The 17,807-nt window shown below is 37.6% G+C and overlaps 1 protein-coding gene across 3 annotated transcripts in view; it reads left to right on the top strand.

The window, feature by feature from the left end:
- Phf8 (PHD finger protein 8) overlaps positions 1-17,807 on the top strand; it is a 119,167-nt gene that overhangs the window by 30,082 nt on the left and 71,278 nt on the right. For all 3 annotated transcript variants that reach the window (XM_021153037.2, XM_021153035.2, XM_029473204.2), the window contains exons 3-8: positions 5,398-5,483; positions 5,818-5,926; positions 8,850-9,010; positions 10,261-10,402; positions 11,907-12,093; positions 13,758-13,920. In XM_021153037.2, the coding sequence (XP_021008696.1) occupies positions 5,398-5,483; positions 5,818-5,926; positions 8,850-9,010; positions 10,261-10,402; positions 11,907-12,093; positions 13,758-13,920 (848 nt within the window). The remainder of the gene's footprint in view (positions 1-5,397; positions 5,484-5,817; positions 5,927-8,849; positions 9,011-10,260; positions 10,403-11,906; positions 12,094-13,757; positions 13,921-17,807) is intronic.

The raw sequence follows: 17,807 nt of genomic DNA, 5'->3' as shown, positions 1-17,807 counted from the left end.
AAATCTGTGAGCAGGTTCTCCAATGAATGAAGGGATGTGCTAGGGAGAAGGGTAACTGGAAGTAAAGAGGAGCAGGATGTGGTATTGCTGCATGGTATGAAACTCAAAGAGGAATGAGTCATCCCATCTCACTTATGGTTGATATCAGTTGATGTCTTGATGACATCTAGAATCACTGAGAGTTAGGTCTTCAAGCATACCTGTGAATAATTATGGGAAATGATCTTGATTGTATTTTAATGGAGGTGAGAAGACCCTCTCTCACTGTTGAGTGACACTTTTCTGGACTGTATAAACAGAAAAGGAACTGAGCAGCAGCAGACATTCATCACCTTTTTGACTGTGCACTCAATGTAACCGAACGTTTCAAGTACCTGCTGCCTTGACTTTCCTACTGGAATATACTTTGAACTATGAACTAAAATAAGCACCTCTGTCCTTAAGTTGCTTTTGTTCATGGTATTCTATCACAGTAGCAGGAAAAGAGTTAAGGCACAATGGTAGAGATAATCTCAAATTCTCCTTGGAGAGTTAAAAGGGTCATCTGTTGAACTTCCTTGACTTGTCAGCTCCCATCTGATAGAACTCTTTTTTTTTTTAGTCCCCCTCCATGAGCTCCCCTCCCTCCTCCCCCTTGCCTCTAAGAGGTTTTTCACCCACCTACTCACTCCTACCTCCCTTTAGCATCCACCTTCTGGGGCGGGGCATCAATCCTCCACAGAACCAAGTGCATCCTCTCCCACCGATACCAGACAAGGCAGTCCTCTGCTACATATGTAGTTGGGGGCCACAGACCAGCCCATGTATGTTCTTTGGTTGGTGGCATAGTCCCTGGGAACTTTGAGGTGTCTGGCTAGTTGATACTGTTGTCCTCCCTATGGTGCTGTAATCCCCTTCAGCTCCTTCAGTCCTTCCCCTAACTATTTCATAGGGGTCCCCGACCTCAGTTCAGTGGTTGGCTGTAAGTATCTGCATCTGTCTCAGTCAGGTACTAGTGGAATATAGCCATGCCAGGCTCCTGTCTGCAAGCACAACATGGCATCAATAATAGTATTAGAATTTGGTATCTGTGCATGGGATGGGTCCCAAGTTGGAGTGGTCTCTGGATGGCCTTTCCTTCAGTCTCTGCTTCACTTTTATCCCTGCATTTCCTTTAGACAAGAATTTTGAGATGGGTAAGTGGCCCCATCTGTCAACTAAGGGCCATGTCTTTCTACTGGAGGTGGTCTCTTCAGGTTCTATCTCCCTACTTTTGGACATTTTGGCTAATGCCATCCTCATTGGGTCCTGGGAGGCTCTCACATCCCAGGTTTCTGGCACTTTCTAGAGGTTCCCCCACCTTCTACCCCACACAGTTGCTTATTTGTATTCATTCTTCTGAATCCTCTGGACTTCTGTCTCTTCCCATACCTGATCCTGTCCCCCTTTTCCCTCCCCCTCACCTCTTCCACCCAAGTACCTCTCTCCCTCTGCCTCCTGTGATTATTTTGTTCCCCTTTCTAAGTGGGATTGAAGCATCAATACTTGGGCCTTCCTTCTTGTGTTTGTTTGTTTTGTTTTGTTTTGTTTTTTTAAGTTCTTTTTTTTTCTTTTTTTGGTGGGGGGTTTCCAGACAGGGTTTCTCTGTATAGCCCCAGCTGTCCCGGAACTCACTCTGTAGACTAGGCTGGCCTCGAACTCAGAAATCTGCCTGCCTCTGCCTGCCTCTGCCTGCCTTCCTTCTTGTTAAGACAATATGAAGCTGATAGAACACTTAACACAGTGCTCCTTAGACTGTATGATGAAGAACAAGGACATATTTTCCTTTATTTTTGGTTTCTAATGGATTATTTTATAAAATAAAAAGAGAATAATTAGTAAAATAATGTGAACAAAAAGCAATATAACAAACCTCAATTTTTCATTATTAGATTCAATGGCTATTAAAACATCCTGCCAGTTTTTTGAGAAGTAATACTGTCGTTTTTTGTACTTACTATAGACCTGTAGACAGATCAGTATTAGTCTATGGATTACACTAGTGGTTTTCAGCCTTCCTAATAGATTTCATACAGTTCCTAATATGTGGTGGCCCTCAACCATAAAATCATTTTAGTTTCTACTTCATAACTGTAATTTTACTGTTATGAATTGTCATGTAAATTAATAAATGTCTTATATGCAGGATATCTGATATGGTCATGACCCACAGGTTGAGAATAACTGGATTACACTTTGAGTAGCACTGGTATGGAGAAAATAATTTCCTTGTACACCAACTGTATTTGTTTAAACTTGGAAAGTAAAGGAGGGTTCTGTTTTATATTGTTTTGTTTTTAGACTGGGTTTCATCTAGTCAAAGCTGACCTTAAACTACTGATTCCTCTGCTTCTAGCTCTGAAATTCTGAGATTACTGGTGTATTAGTTACTTTTCTGTCACTGTAATGAACACCATGACCAAAGCAACTAAAAAAAGAAAGTATTTAATTGGGCTTATATATGTTTCAGAGGGTTAGCACCCATGATGGAAGAGAGGAGGCATGGCAGCAGAAACAACTGAAAGCTCACATCTTGAACCTTAAGCAGGAGTAGAGACCACACTAAGGATGGTGTGAGATTTCAACTCCTGTCTGTTGAAATCTCAAAGACTGCCTCCCCACACCATGACACAATTCCTCCAAGGTCATACCTCATCCTTTCCAAATAGTTCCACTAACTGGGGACTATGTATCCAAATGTATGAGCCTATGAGGGCCATTCTGATTCAAACCACCACAGCACACATGTACCACCATGCCCGGCAAGTGTTTCTTGAAGGGGAAGCTAGAGCAGTTTATGTATCATGGTATAGGATTGCTGAGGGTGTGACAAGGAAGTTGAGAGACGAGACAGGCAGTGGCTGTTTTTGTTAGAAAAGGCATATCTGTAAGAGTTCAGGAGTGATGACAGCACGGTTTCCTTTTCGAGCAGTGTCCAAATATAGGAGGGACATCAGACATAAAGCACGTATGTCATGGAAATGAGTGCCTCAGGTCCAAACAAAAGATTTATAGATTAGGCCAGGTGACGCAGGCCAGTAACTTTGGGACCAGGAAGTTAAGGTAAGTTTGAAGTGAGATTGTGCTATATACTGAGACCCTATCTCAACAAGCAAGCAAGCAAACAAAAAACAAACTTTAGGGTAGTGAGGAATGATAATGTAAATATGGCAAAAAGTAATATTAACTGTCATTTGTCATTTATGCTGTGCCAGTCTTTGTGTTCATTGTGTTAATGAACTTTATGCACATTATCTGCTAACCTCTACAAAGTTGATGCTAATGTCCCAATTTCTTGATATGCTACAGGTTTATAGACATAGAGTTATTGTTGCAGAGATGAAGGTAAGGGAGGGACTGGATTTCAGGATTGATCATCATAATCTTGGCTGAAACTATTTGAGCTCTACCATATTTTTATATACCTTATTATATGTGGTTGATAAAAGGCTTAAAGCATTTAAACCATAGCCAGAAATTATTTGAAGGGTTCTTGTCATCTTTATTGGTGAGGGAAGGGCTTAATATGTGAAATTACTTTGTATATATGCATACAAAATTAAATCTAAATGAAGCTTCAAAATGATTACCTATATTTCTTCATTCATAAATGTTGTTGGCTCTAAATATTTCTGGTAGTTTTATTTAATAAAATATCTCAGCAAAGTTCTAAGTTTGGGTTCTAGTATTTTGAGTATATTAGGCAAAATAAAATATTAAAAAATCTTTTTGTATTTTGAGATGTTTTTCTTATATATCCCAGGCTGGTCTAAAACTTGAGGGCAGCCTGAAACACATGATAATCCTCTTTATTCTACCTCTAGAATGCTGGAATTAGAAGTGTGGATTAGAGGACTAGAACATCTGGTTCTTTTTACCTTTTTTTTTTTTTTTTTTTTGAGACAGGGTTTCTCTGTGTAACAGCTCTGGCTGACCTGGAACTTGTTCTGTAGACCAGGCTGCCATTGAACTCACAGAGATCTGCCTGCCTCTGTCTCCCAAGTGCTGGAATTAAAGACTTGCACCACCACTGCTCAGTGCCTCTTTTTACCTTTTAAATGTAACTATTTGGAACATTTAAAATGATTTATTGGGGGGGGGGATTGGTTAGATGGCTTAGCAAGTAAGAGCACTGACTGTTCTTCCAAAGGGCTTGAGTTCAAATCCCAGCAACCACATGGTGGCTCACAATCATCCATAATGAGATCTGATCACAATCATCCATAATGAGATCTGATGCCCTCTTCTGGTGTGTCTAAAGGCAGCTGCAGTGTACTTACATATAATAATAAATAAATCTTTGGGCCAGAGCAAGTGGGGCTAGAGTGAGCAGAGGTCCTGAGTTAAATTTCCAGCAACCACATGATGGCTCACAGCCATCTGTACAGCTACAGTGTACTCATATACATAAAATAAATAAATCTTTAAAAATTACTGTAATTTTTAAAGTGTAATTTAAAGTGTAAATTTTTAAAAAGTATAATTTTAAAAATACACTTTAAAAATGTGTTTATTCACATACTGATGCTCTAGTCTCTTTCAGCTTTGAGTATTCTGACTCCTAATGAAGTTTTGCCTTCATTGTTTTACACCAGTAGAATTTTGCATTGATGAAAATGTTTTATAATATGTACAATAACCAGCATGTGGCTGGTGAAATGTAGCTGGTGTGATAGAGGAACTACATTTAAATTTTACTTAACTTTATTTTTTAATTTATTTTTATGTGTATGAGTGTTTTGTCCACATGTCTGTCTGTCTGTACACCAAGTGCCTGGTGCTAGTAGAGGCCAGAAGAAGGAACCAGATCCCTTGGAACTAGAGTTAGAGAGGATTGTGGGCCACTATTTAATCAAACTCAGGTCCTTTGAAAGAGCAAGCAGCCAGTGTTCTTAAACACCAAGCTATCTATCCAGCCTTCAGATGTACTTAACTTTAATTGATATAAATGTAAATCGCCATATACTGTACTCACTGATATAGAACTTTTTTATGATATTTTCTTTTTTTAAAATTTCATTTTATTTTATTAGATATTTTCTTTACTTACATTTCAAATGCTATCCCAAAAGTCCACCATACCCTCCCCCTGCCCTGCTCTCCTACCCACTCACTCCCACTTCTTGGCCCTGGCATTCCCCTGTACTGGGGCATATAAAGTTTGCAAGACCAAGGGGCCTCTCTTCCCAGTGATGGCCGACTTGGCCATCTTCTGCTACATATGCAGCTAGAGACACGAACTCTGGGGGTACTGGTTAGTTCATATTGTTGTTCCACCTATAGGGTTGCACACCCCTTCAGCTCCTTGGGTACTTTCTCTATATAGAACTTTTAAAAAAATAAAAATCTTATAAACCTTGGCTGTTTTTTCTTTTTCAGTTGTGTTGGTGTTGAGGAGGAGAAGGCTGCTGATATTGATCTTTACCATTGCCCTAACTGTGAGGTCTTACATGGACCTTCCATTAGTAAGTAGATCTTATAATTTGTATCAGGAAGTAATAAGGGAAGAAACAAAGCAAAGGTAGCTTTGGATAGCCTTTGCCTCATATGTGTCTTCCGTAGGAAACAGCAGAAGCCCATGCACGTCCAACAGGGCCTGGAGCTGTTGCCCTAAGAGAGCAAAAATGTATAGCTTTATCTCTTTCCCATTTTAGCACCTACCTAGAGGAAGTATACTCTTCTTTACCAGGAGCTTTCCTGAGTATAAGAGAGCATCTTTAACTGTAGATGCCCCTGGGGTTTTAGATTCTTAGCTCCTGGCCGTTCTAACTCATTACCACTTGTCTTCTTCTGGTTTAGTGAAAAAACGTCGTGGATCTTCCAAAGGACATGATAATCACAAGGGGAAGCCACTGAAGACTGGAAGCTCTATGTTTATCCGAGAACTTCGGGGAAGAACTTTTGACAGGTGAGGAAATGTTAAGCATTAGAGCTATGGGAAGCTGAACATACTTCCTTTCAGCTGTTCCACTGGCTGTACCATTATGAGCCTCCCTCATGTCTGGATATCTTCTAGGCCCTGCAAAATCTCCGGGGTGGGAACTTCTGTTTTGATCAGTTCCTAAGTAACAGTGACCAGAGTTTCACTTGATGTTTAGAGTACATTATGACCTATTTACAAAAATCTGCACTAGTTGGGAAGCAGCTTTTGTCTTAGTCAACTTATAAGCATCTGAACAGTGCTACAATTGGGAGGATTTTTTTGGTTTCTCCTAGTACAAAGTAATGGATTTCATTATGAAATTTCCACGTATATTATTAAATATACTTTGATCATAATTACTCATTCTACGACCCTTTATTTCCTTCCCCTTTCCTATTCCATATTCATAGCAGCTCCCCATTAAATGTCTGCAAGAGTTTTTAATGGTCAGCAAATTTAATTCTCTCATTATAGAGGAGAGGAAACTTTAAAAATAGAGAGCTGTAGTGTGTTTTTCAGTCAAAAAGATACTTTTTTTTCTTTAAACTTACCTGGATTTAGTAAAAATGAATTGAACAAAAATAATGAGTTAGAAATTAATGAATAAAGAAGTATCAGGTGGTTTTAAATCTATTGGACTGTTTTCAGGTTTCTTATACTTCAAGTATTATTTAGATTGATTTTCTAGGTTATTAGTTTTAAAAAATTAAAGACTGTCAGTCCCCTCTCTACCTCAGACCCCTCAGATTCCTTCTTCTACTTACATCAGCTAATTATATTTTTTTCAAAAATAGTACTTGTATCCACATATATGTGGTTGTGTGTCCTTTTTTATTTTTGACACAAATGGAAGCATTATATTTTGTATATTACCTTTATTTTTAAACCTAAATAATATGTCTTGGAAATTGGTCTACAATAGCATGCATAGGTGGTTCTTCCTTTCATGGTCATTTATTATTTCATTGAATGGATACATATTTTATTTGACCAATCCTATAGTGATGGACATTTAAATTGATTCCAGCAATTTGCTGTTATTAAGAAAACTTCTATTGGCCATACCTTTTTTTCTTCAGTAATGAGCATTGAACCTAGGTGTCACACATGCTAGGCAGGTACTCTACCACTGAGCTATATTTGCAGCCTCAGTGAATATATCTTAAGTTTTTGCATGTGTGAAAAGTATAGATGTAGATTTAACTGTGTAAAAGTAAAATTGTTAGATCAAAAGGAATATGCCTTAGGAATCTGTAAATATTGCCAATTGTTTGCATAAAACTTGTACAACATCACAGACATTTTGTCAAAGCTCTGATGATTTTTATGATTAAATTTTCAAAATTTAGTGAAATATTTTTATTTTAACTTATTACCTTAATTATGAAAGAGGTTGATTTTTGTATATTTATGGGTCATATTTATTGATAACTTTCTTTTTTCTAAAGCATTTTCCATATTTTTTACTGAGAAAATGTTTTCATATAACATTCTGATCATGTTTTTCCCCTCCAGTTCCTCCCAGATTGTTCCTATCTACCCAACTGTGCACCCTTTCTTTCTCTGCGTTTAGAAAACAAACATACAAAGCAAAAAAGAAACCAACCCACAAGAATCTCTCTCTCTCTCTCTCTCTCACACACACACACACACACACACACACACACACACACACACACACACGTGCTCGAAAGACAAAAAAAATCTAACAAAGCAATATGGAACAAAAAGTCTACAAAAATACCTTTGAGTTTATTCTGTCATGGCCATCTACTTTTGGGCATAGAGCCTACCATTAAGTGTGGTTAATAAATTGGGCAATGGTGGTACACTCCTTTAATCCTAGCAGCAGCAGAGGATGGTGAATTTCTATGAGTTTAAGGCCAGCCTGATCTACAGATCTCATTCCAGGACAGCCAGGGTTACATGGAAAAACCCTGTCTTGAACAAATAACAAAAAAGTGTTGTTAATACTTCTCCAATGAGACTCCATTGGAGAAAACTAACTTATTATATTATATATTATTATAGTATATTATCATATATTATACTATTATTATGTATATTATAATTATATATATTATATTATAACAGCTTTCCTTGCAGACAATTTTAGTTTTTAATTCAGATCTATTTATTTATTATCATTGTAGTAAAAACTGGGTCTTGTCTCTTACATGTTTTTCCCCTAGTACCTTTATGGCTTTCGTTTTGCAGTTTAAATTTTGGGCCATCCAGAATTATATAAAGAGTAAAACAGATACAGAGCTTTATGTTTGTTTCAATACAACTAATTTCCCTTTTCTTCATAGTCTTTTTTTCTTTTTTGGTTCTGGAGGTTCCAATCATGGACTCATTGCAAGCTATGCTAATGCTCTGGCACTGTGTATACCTCCATCTATCTACCACTCTCTTGTCTCCATTATGACTAGGAGTAGTTGAGGGGGTAGAGAATAATATGATCAAAATATATTGTATGAAAAATTTTAAAAACAATTCCCATCTGGTAAGAAAGTGGTTGTAAATACTGTTTTTAAAAGCTCAGTCTTTGCTCTCTTCACCAACATTTTAAATTGGATGTTGCTATTTTGGGTTAGAACAAATGAGTCAAAATTGTTAGTTATATCTCTTCTTAGGTAAGCTATTGACTAATTTCCTTTGTTGTTCAGAAAAGAACATCCTGTTCCCATATCTTCCCTACCTCTGTCTCTTCCCTACCTCTGTCAGTGACCTTGTCTACTGCTTTGGAAACATCATGTTTTTCCTGGCATATGAAGTTTATGCCATTAGTTGTCAACCCATATAAGACTCCCTCAGAAGACTATACCCCTTTAGTGAGAGGCCATTAAGGCCTTTAGCGAGCAGAATCTCAAGGTCATGTTTTTTTTTCTCCCTATGGCCCACACAGCTCAGATGAAGTGATTCTGAAACCCACTGGAAGTCAGCTGACTGTGGAATTCTTGGAAGAGAATAGCTTCAGTGTGCCTATCCTTGTCTTGAAGAAGGATGGGTTGGGGATGACATTACCCTCTCCATCATTCACTGTGAGGGATGTGGAACACTATGTTGGTAAGACAACACAGACCCTCTTAACTGCGACATTAACTGTTCCTGTCAGAATTTAAATCATGCTTGGCATGGTGACTCACGATACCTTTAATCTCAGCACCCAGAGAGCAGAGGCAGGCAGATTTCTGAGTTTGAGGCCAGCCTGGTCTACAGAGTGAGTTCCAGGATAGCCAGAGCCACATAGAGAGACCCTGTCTTGAAAAACAAAACAAACAAAAAGCACTCAAGTGCTCTTAACCACTGAGCCATCTCTCCAGCCCTAGGGACTTGTGTGTGTGTGTGTGTGTGTGTGTGTGTGTGTATGTGTGTGTATGTGTGTTTTGGGGGCTAATGACAGTATTTATTTGATTCATTTTCTTCTTAATAGACTACATAAAATTAGGTTGAGCCAATTTTTTATTAATTCATTTTATTTATTTGCAGTCTAAAAGTTGTCTTCCTTCCTGGTCCACTGCTCCCTGAGTTCTTCACTCCCTTCCCCAGCCTCTGACAGGGTGCTCTACCACTCACCTACCCATCCTCTCCTTACCCTCACCAGCATCCCTCCTCACTGAAGCATCAAGCTTCCACAGGATTAAGCGCATCCTTTCCCCCTGAAGCAGGACGAGACAGTCCTCCACTACATATATACTGGTGCTACAGATCAACCCATGTATGCTCCTTGGTTTTTTGGCTTAGTCTCTGGGAACTCTGAGTAGTCTGGGTCAGTTGACACTGTTGTTCTTCCTATGGGGTTGCAATCCCCTCACGTTCTTCAGTCCTTCCTCCAACTCCTCCATTGGAGTCCCCAACATCAGTCCAATGGTTGGCAGTAAGTATATGCATCTGTCTTAGTCAGGTGCTAGTAGAGCCTCCCAGAGGACAGCCATGCCAGGCTCCCATCTACAAGTACAACATGGTCTCATTGAGCCATTTTTTTTAACCTGGGAAATTTTAGAGATCATAGTCTCTGATACCTATTCTTACATACTATATTTTATTGGAGCATCAGTGAAGGGGGAGACTAGAAAAGAAGACATAAAGAAGCAGATCCATGGCAGTTAGACTATGTAAGAGTTTCTATCAGATAGCTCCATAGCCCCCACCCAGATCTTGAGAGAGTGTGATAGATTTCTACTCTCTGCCCTGAACACATAGTATCTGAAGATAGAATTCCTGAGTATATGGCCGTTCTGGGTGCTGGTGAGGGAACAAGAAGTTTTTGTCCCTGAGAGACATAACTCAGTACAGAACTCATTTCTTTATTTCAGGTTCTGACAAAGAGATTGATGTGATTGATGTGGCCCGCCAGGCTGACTGCAAGATGAAACTCGGTGATTTTGTCAAATACTATTACAGTGGGAAGAGGGAAAAAGTCCTCAATGTTATTAGTTTGGAATTCTCCGATACCAGGTAGGAGGGGAAGGTAACAGAAAAGCCTGACAGGGCATCTAAAACTTGTAGATATACTTGAATTTATATTTTGGTTTGATTCCTTCATTCTAGCAGTTTTGTTTCTCATTTTGGAGAAGAGAGTTGGCTTATACTTTAAAGGACACTGATTCAACTTTATAATAACTAAGTCAGTTTCTTCATTTTCTAGGAGAGCTAGATTATATAGAATCTATTTTGCTTAATCTGTCTCCTTTGTTCTAGGGCATCTTCCTTTGATCTTTTCCTAGTGTTTATATTTTTATTTATGACTGTCCTAAATGAAGAGTAAGTCCTCAGTCTTTGGAAATAGATTTTAAAATTACAAGTAGTTTTTCTAAGGGTAGATTGCCTACATTTAAAAGGAAAAAATTACATATTTTTAAAAGATTTATTTATTTTATGTATATAAGTACACTGTAGCTGTCTTCAGACACACCAGAAGAGGGCATCAGCCACTATGTGGTTGCTGGGAATTGAACTCAGGACCTCTGGAAGAGCAGTCAGTGCTCTTAACCACTGAGCCATCTCTCTAGTCCTATAATCTTTAAAATATCCTATCAGTACTTACATATTCAGGACTGTGGTAAATATTAAGAAATTCTAACATATCTTTTTCTTTTAGGAAACTTACTAATTGCTTATTAGCATTTTAAGCTTTCAAATAATTATTAAAAAGATTTTCAAGAAGTTGCAAAAACTGTACAGCAAGGTCCTGTGTACTTTTCAGTTTCCCACAGTGGTGACATGATTATAATATTAAAATCCTTGCTGTTGCTTTTAAGATTAAAGAACCTAAAGGTATTTAAAAACTGTAGTTTCTTTATCTATCACTTAATCCAGAAAGCCTGTGTGATAGCTTGCAGACATGCAGAAAAGGGGAAAAAGAAAACGGGAACAAAAAGAAAATAAAAATGAGGAACCAGGTTGCATATAGATAGGTATTGTACATATGAATGCATAATTCTTTGTATAAGTAGTTGGTGGAAGTAGTTAGTGGAAATAGATTGCAGTTTTTATTGACTTTCCTGAAGGTCAAAACAAAGAGGAGTGCATAATATTATAAGATTTGTGGGTTTATGTGGGATAAAACAGCCAGATGTATGGAACTGCCCTCCAGGAGGTTTCTGTAATTGTAAGGGCTTTTCATAAAGAAGATATTAAGGTAGGGAAAAGGCAGACTGTTACAAAGTGCTGAATGAGTTGACTGGGGAAGCGAAATAAATAATGGGCTTGACAATTTAGTAATAGGAATGGCCACTTACTATTGGGGAAGGATTTGGGGCTAGGATTTATTTAGGACTGGATTTGGAGCTGAGTAGAGCAGGACTACTATTAAATTTTTAGGAATAAATGTTGTATATACCTTTGGGTTCTGTGGAGAAAATGATTTTGTAAAATTTGTTTTATCTTACTGCAGTATTTTATTCAGGCTTAAACCTTCAATTTTCAGTCAGCTCATGCTTCTTTTCACCTTCTTTACTAGGCTTTCAAACCTCGTGGAAACACCCAGGATTGTTCGCAAGCTGTCATGGGTGGAGAACTTGTGGCCAGAGGAATGTGTCTTTGAGAGACCCAATGTGCAGAAGTACTGCCTCATGAGTGTGCGGGATAGCTATACAGATTTCCACATTGACTTTGGTGGGACCTCAGTTTGGTACCATGTGCTTAAGGTAGGAATGAGTATGACACCTGGAGGCAGCCAGACCCATCTGCCTCGCATATTCTATCTGGGCAATACTTTGATATGATTAACTCTATTGTGCTAATTTTGAAGACAGAATTCCTGGGTATAAGGCTATTTTAGGTACTGGTGAGGGGACAAGAAGTTTTTTTCCCCTGAGATACAGAACTCATTTCTTTACTTCAGGTTCTGACAGAGAGATTAATGTGATTGATGTGGCACATGTGGGTGTGCCTCTACAATTTTGATGCTTAAGCAAAAAAAGTTGTTGAAGGTAGGCATGGTGGCTTTTGCTTATAATTTCAACACTTGTTGAGTTGTGGCAGGAGGCTTGCCATGAATGAGAGGTCAGCCTGAGCTTCATGGTAAGTTTCAGATCAGCTTCAGTTTAGCTTGAGCTAAAGAATGAGAGACTGTCTCAAAAAACCCAAATTTAAAAAATTAAAACAACAACAAAAACAAAACAAAACAAAACAAAAACATGGAGAGGAAGGCATGCAGCAGGCCCTACGTTGCGCCCCTAGCACTCAAACTACTTTTTTGAGGTCTAGGGATATAGCTTACTGGTGTAGTGCTTTCTTAAGGTCCTGGCTTCTATCTCTAATACCACAGATGTAGATTTTTTAGATAGCAGTAAATTACTTAAGATATTCCCTACCTTCTTAAATGAAGGAATTCTATTTCTCGCAATATATATGAAAATGTCTATATTAATTGTAGAATTTCTTGGTAACATGAACTTTCCCTCCCTCAAACTTTAATATATGTACTGTAGAATTCATTTACTTTCTCCAAAGTAACTAAAGTGGCTGTATTTTTTTCTGAGACATTTGGGAGTAGTTCCAGACATAGTGTCTCCTTATGTCTAATAATTCATTATTTAGTTCTTAACAACGGTATTTTATTAAGTAATTACAGGATAGTTATCAAAATAAGGTAATTGATAGGATAGCTGCTATAGTAGCTACTCTCTATAAAGGCTGCCAGTTTTTTCAATTGTATACTACACATATAGTTTTGTCACACATCATAGTTTGCTGTGTTTAAATTTTTGATATATTAGCTAAGCTATGGAGTTATCCTTATGCTAGGGTGTGGTTCTTTTTCACCAAATTGTCTATCAGATGATTATCCAAGCAAAACATAATTAGGAAATAAAATATTCTTCCAGCATATAATCCATCATCTAATGAAATATAATCTTCTAGAAGAAGTCCTTGGGCAGTTACTGACTTTTTAAACTTATTAACTTTGATTGCAGGTATGAGAAGGAACACTGTATAACTGGCATTTAAACGCAGATTCAATTTTCTTCTCATCAGTAATATGGCCTTAAATTCTAGGGCTAGTAGTATTGATCTTACCTATAGATGCCATTTTTCATTTGGTATTACATCTAAAATAAGAGCAATTGGTATATATTTCTCCTAACTTAAATAGATTTAAATACTCCTTTCAAATATTTTTTGGGAAATTTGGAGAAAATTTGGGCAGTTTATCATCTAAAAATGTTTCTTGATGTGTTTGAGAAACAGCTCTGGCATGCTGATATAGATGTGGGTGGAGACTGGGAGAGATATTTGACCATTTAGAACACCCTTCCTCAAGAAAGACTTTTCTTGAAATCTTTAGTATGGTATCTTTTTATTTCAGGGTGAGAAGATCTTCTACCTGATCCGCCCAACAAATGCTAATCTGACTCTCTTTGAGTGCTGGAGTAGCTCCTCTAATCAGAACGAGATGTTCTTTGGTGACCAGGTGGAAAAGTGCTACAAGTGTTCTGTGAAGCAAGGACAAACACTGTTTATTCCTACAGGTCATTCCTGGGTCCCTCTAGGGGGGAGGATGGGAAAGGCAGAAAGAAGGGAGATAGTGGTACTGTACCAAACCCTGTCCATAATTTATTAATCTCATTATGTGACTTTTTTTTCTCATTAGCTAAGAGGTTAATAACTAGACCTCAAGAAAATTTATATGTTATAGGTAGCATGGTTTTGTGTGGAGGCCGCAGATGACAGAACAAGCAGGAGGAGGCTGATGGAGCATTATATAAGGGGTTAATGTTAACTGGGTATACCAATAGAGAACAGGACTCAGTCCTATGATTCTAGGGATACTAACTCAGAGGCTGATGTTCTAGTCTATAACATTGAATGGCCAGAATGAAAACATTCTTTGTTAATAGTTCATGCCTGGGATTTACTTATAGAATTCTTAGGTCTCATGTGGAATATGAATTTGTGTGTAATTTGCTAGGTAACCATTCTTCTACTGAGCTATGTCCTGAGCTGAGTATGTACATTTTGAAAAAAAAAATAACCCTGTTGTTGCAATTTGGAGAGAGTTGATACCTAGAAGCTAATTGAATCTTTTATGAACAGTCCAATTTAAATGTTTCTTGATTATTTAATCAGAATTAACATTAAATTTTCTTGAAATGTATAGGGTAATACTATTATTGAATATGGGCATAATAAAACACACTTGGAATCTCAGATACCTGAAAAACTGAGGCAGGAGAATTATGTTTTTAAAGCTGGCCTGGGCAAGTTAGTGAAACTCTACCTAAAAATAAAACAAAATAAATATTTTAAAGATCTTTTGTGTTTTCTATTACAAGGTCTCACTACATAGATCAGGCTGGTGATCTTAAACTCAGAGATCCACCTGCCTCTGCCTCCCAGCTGCTGGGATTAAAGGTGTGTGCCACTATGCTCAGCTTAAAAATAATAAACAAATAGATAAACAGAATTCTCTTGTGAAATAACATGGACCTGAAAATTTGGGGAGGAGTTTTAATTTAGCATTAGGTTTCCTTAATCTTTGTACACTATTTGCATTATCTAGCCCATGTTTTTGCCAACAAAACTATCTTGCCAGTCCATGTATTCCATATTAAATGAGTTGTGGTTGTCTATGCTTTTCAAAGAAGTACTATATTGATTCATTCATTCTTTTATTCCTTCTCTCCCTTCCTCCCTCTCCCCACTTTTGTTCATTCTTGATACTAGTTACCTGTGTCTTCTCTTTTATTTCTGTCATTCTTCTAGAGGCTTATCAGTTTTGTTTGATGTTTTTTCTCTTTGTGTTTTCAATTTTGATTTTTGATTTTATCTTTATTTTTCCTTCTGTTCATCCTGGGTTTATTTTATACTTTTTTTCCTAGTGTTTTTCCTAGTCTCAAGATGGATTTTAGATTATTAATTTCAGACTTTCTTTTTCTTATAATGTGAGCATTTAGTGCTATAAATTCCCAGCACCAGTTTAGCTCTTAGACATATTTTTGTTATCATTTTTATTATGTTAAGTGTGCCTTTGTAGAAAATGAGATAGAATTTATATGCCACAAAATACACAAGTTTAACAGTTGTTTTAGTGCACTTTGCCAGGGATCATCACTTTAAAAAGAAACACTTTCCCCATTAACAGTTACTTTTTATTCTGCTCTTCTCCCAGCCTGGGACAACAATTTATTTTAAACTTCACTTGTATGTGGATTTTCCTCTTGAGTATTCCACATAAATAATAGCATTGGGATAGACTCTCACATAGTCTAGGCTAGACTTGAACTCAACTCGATAGCTGAAGTTGGCCTTCAACTATTGATCTTCCTACCTCCATCTTCTGGGTGGAATTACAAATGTGTACCACCTTACTTTTCTTTTTTTCTTTAGACAGATTTATGTGATCCTGGAATCTGCTATGTAGCCCAACCTTACCTGAAACTTGCAGTATTTTGTCAGCTTCATGAGTATATGATTACAAATGTGGCACCTCACTTTACTACTTTTTCTAATGGCAAAATAATTTCTTTACCCCCTGCAATAGGGTCTCAATGTAATCAACAATCAATGTCGCTGTGTAGCTAAGGGTAACCTTGACCTTCTCCTGCCTCTATCTTCTAAGTACTGTGGTTATAGGCTTGCACTACCATGCCTAGTTTTTTGTTTTGTTTTGTTTTTTGTTTTTTATGTACTAAAGATCAAACACAAAGCTTTGTTCATGCTAAGCAATCCATCTACCAGCTGAGCTATAACTTCAGACACTGCAAAATAGTATTTAATGTGGTTATGCCACATATTTTCCTTTTCTTTAAAAATGTTTCCTTAGCATATATTATTCATAATAGTGGGTCTCTGTTTTTGTGAGTTTTACATCATGTACCCTAGTCCCATTCATCTCCCCGACCCCTCATATCTGTCCTTCATCCTTGCTAACTTCCCACCAAAATATAATACAAACAACAACAAAAATCATGGAAAATATCTCATCTCATCGTGGAAGCTGTAGTATGTCACAGTGTGTCCCACAATATATCCCTCTGTCTACACTTCTACACTTGGAAATGTTGCAGTGAGTTATTGGTCTGGTTCAAGATCTACAATATTGGGTCCCCATCAGGACTCCTCCAGGTTATCTTGTTGCTCTGTGTTGTGGAGACCTGTCAGCTTTGGATCAGCAAGACTGGCCCTTTCATACATCCCAACCTTTTGAACATGATACAGATTTTGGGGTGGATGAATTCAGAACCCTGGATTTGGGCCTGAGTGGTAGCTCAGCTGGTCAGTCTGCCAGAGAGCCCAATCCTGTGAATATCTTACACAAGTAATCACAACTGCTGTGAGTTCAAGAATAGGTGGAGGCGCATCCTCGTGGAGACAGGGAGTGGGGAGGACATATGGGATGTGGAACAGTTGGAGGGTGGACGGGGCGGGGAGGGGGGGAAGATAAAATATGGAGTGTAAAAAAATATTTTTTAAAAAAAAAGAATATAAAATAAAGCAGCCATGCCTTGAAACACTGTTCCACTTCCTGTAGTCACATTGTGTTTGATGTTTGTTTTTATTCACCAACTGATAGACATTAAGTTTTTCCTTTTTCTTTCCTCCCTCCCTCCCTCCCTCCCTCCCTCCCTCCCTTCCTTCCTCCCTCCTTTCTCTTTCTTTTTTTAATACTGGGGATTGAATGCAAAGCCTTGTGAATGCTAATTGCTCCACCACTGAGCTAGTTCCATAGCCCCTATTCAGTATTTTATTCAAAAAATCTTTTTGAGACAAGGTCTCATAAAGTTGCCCAGGTTGGCACCGAGCCCACTGTGTAGAATAATAAAACCTCAGCTTCCTGAGTAGCAGAGGTTATAGTATGTGCCAGTCAATCTGGCTTGGAATCATTTTTGGCTATTATGAATAATGCTTCTATGAGTATTCATGTAAAACTAATTTTGCCAACATAATGAGTTGACTATTCTTAATTAAAAATTGGGAATCCAGCCAGGCTGTAGTGGCACACGCCCTTAATCTTTGTACTTGGGAGCCATAGGCCAGCCTGGTCTAAAGAGCTAGTTCTGGGATAGCCAGGGCTATACAAAGAAATCATATCTCAAGAAAGAAAATCAAACAAACAGCCCAGAAACAAATATCTGGAACCCAGCAGTATCTTAAAAAAAAAAGTATTGAAAAAAGTCTGAGCCCCCTACCCAGAATCATGTTTTATTGAATTTATTTTCTATGCTTAGTATTTGTACATAGTCTTTTGTGTGTGTGTGTATACTTGTGTATCGGTGTATATGCATATCAGAGTCCAGAAATTGACATTCAATGTCTTCCATAGTTATTCTTTATTTTTTAAATGTATTTGTAATTTTAGTTTTTTTTATCCCTTTTTCTTTTTTTATTAGATATTTTCTTTATTTAAATTTCAAAT

This window comes from Mus caroli, unplaced genomic scaffold, assembly GCF_978045245.1.
Source record: "Mus caroli unplaced genomic scaffold, Mus_caroli_1 scaffold_5, whole genome shotgun sequence".
Lineage (NCBI taxonomy): Eukaryota > Metazoa > Chordata > Mammalia > Rodentia > Muridae > Mus > Mus caroli.
This window is presented reverse-complemented; position numbering and strand designations above follow the sequence as displayed.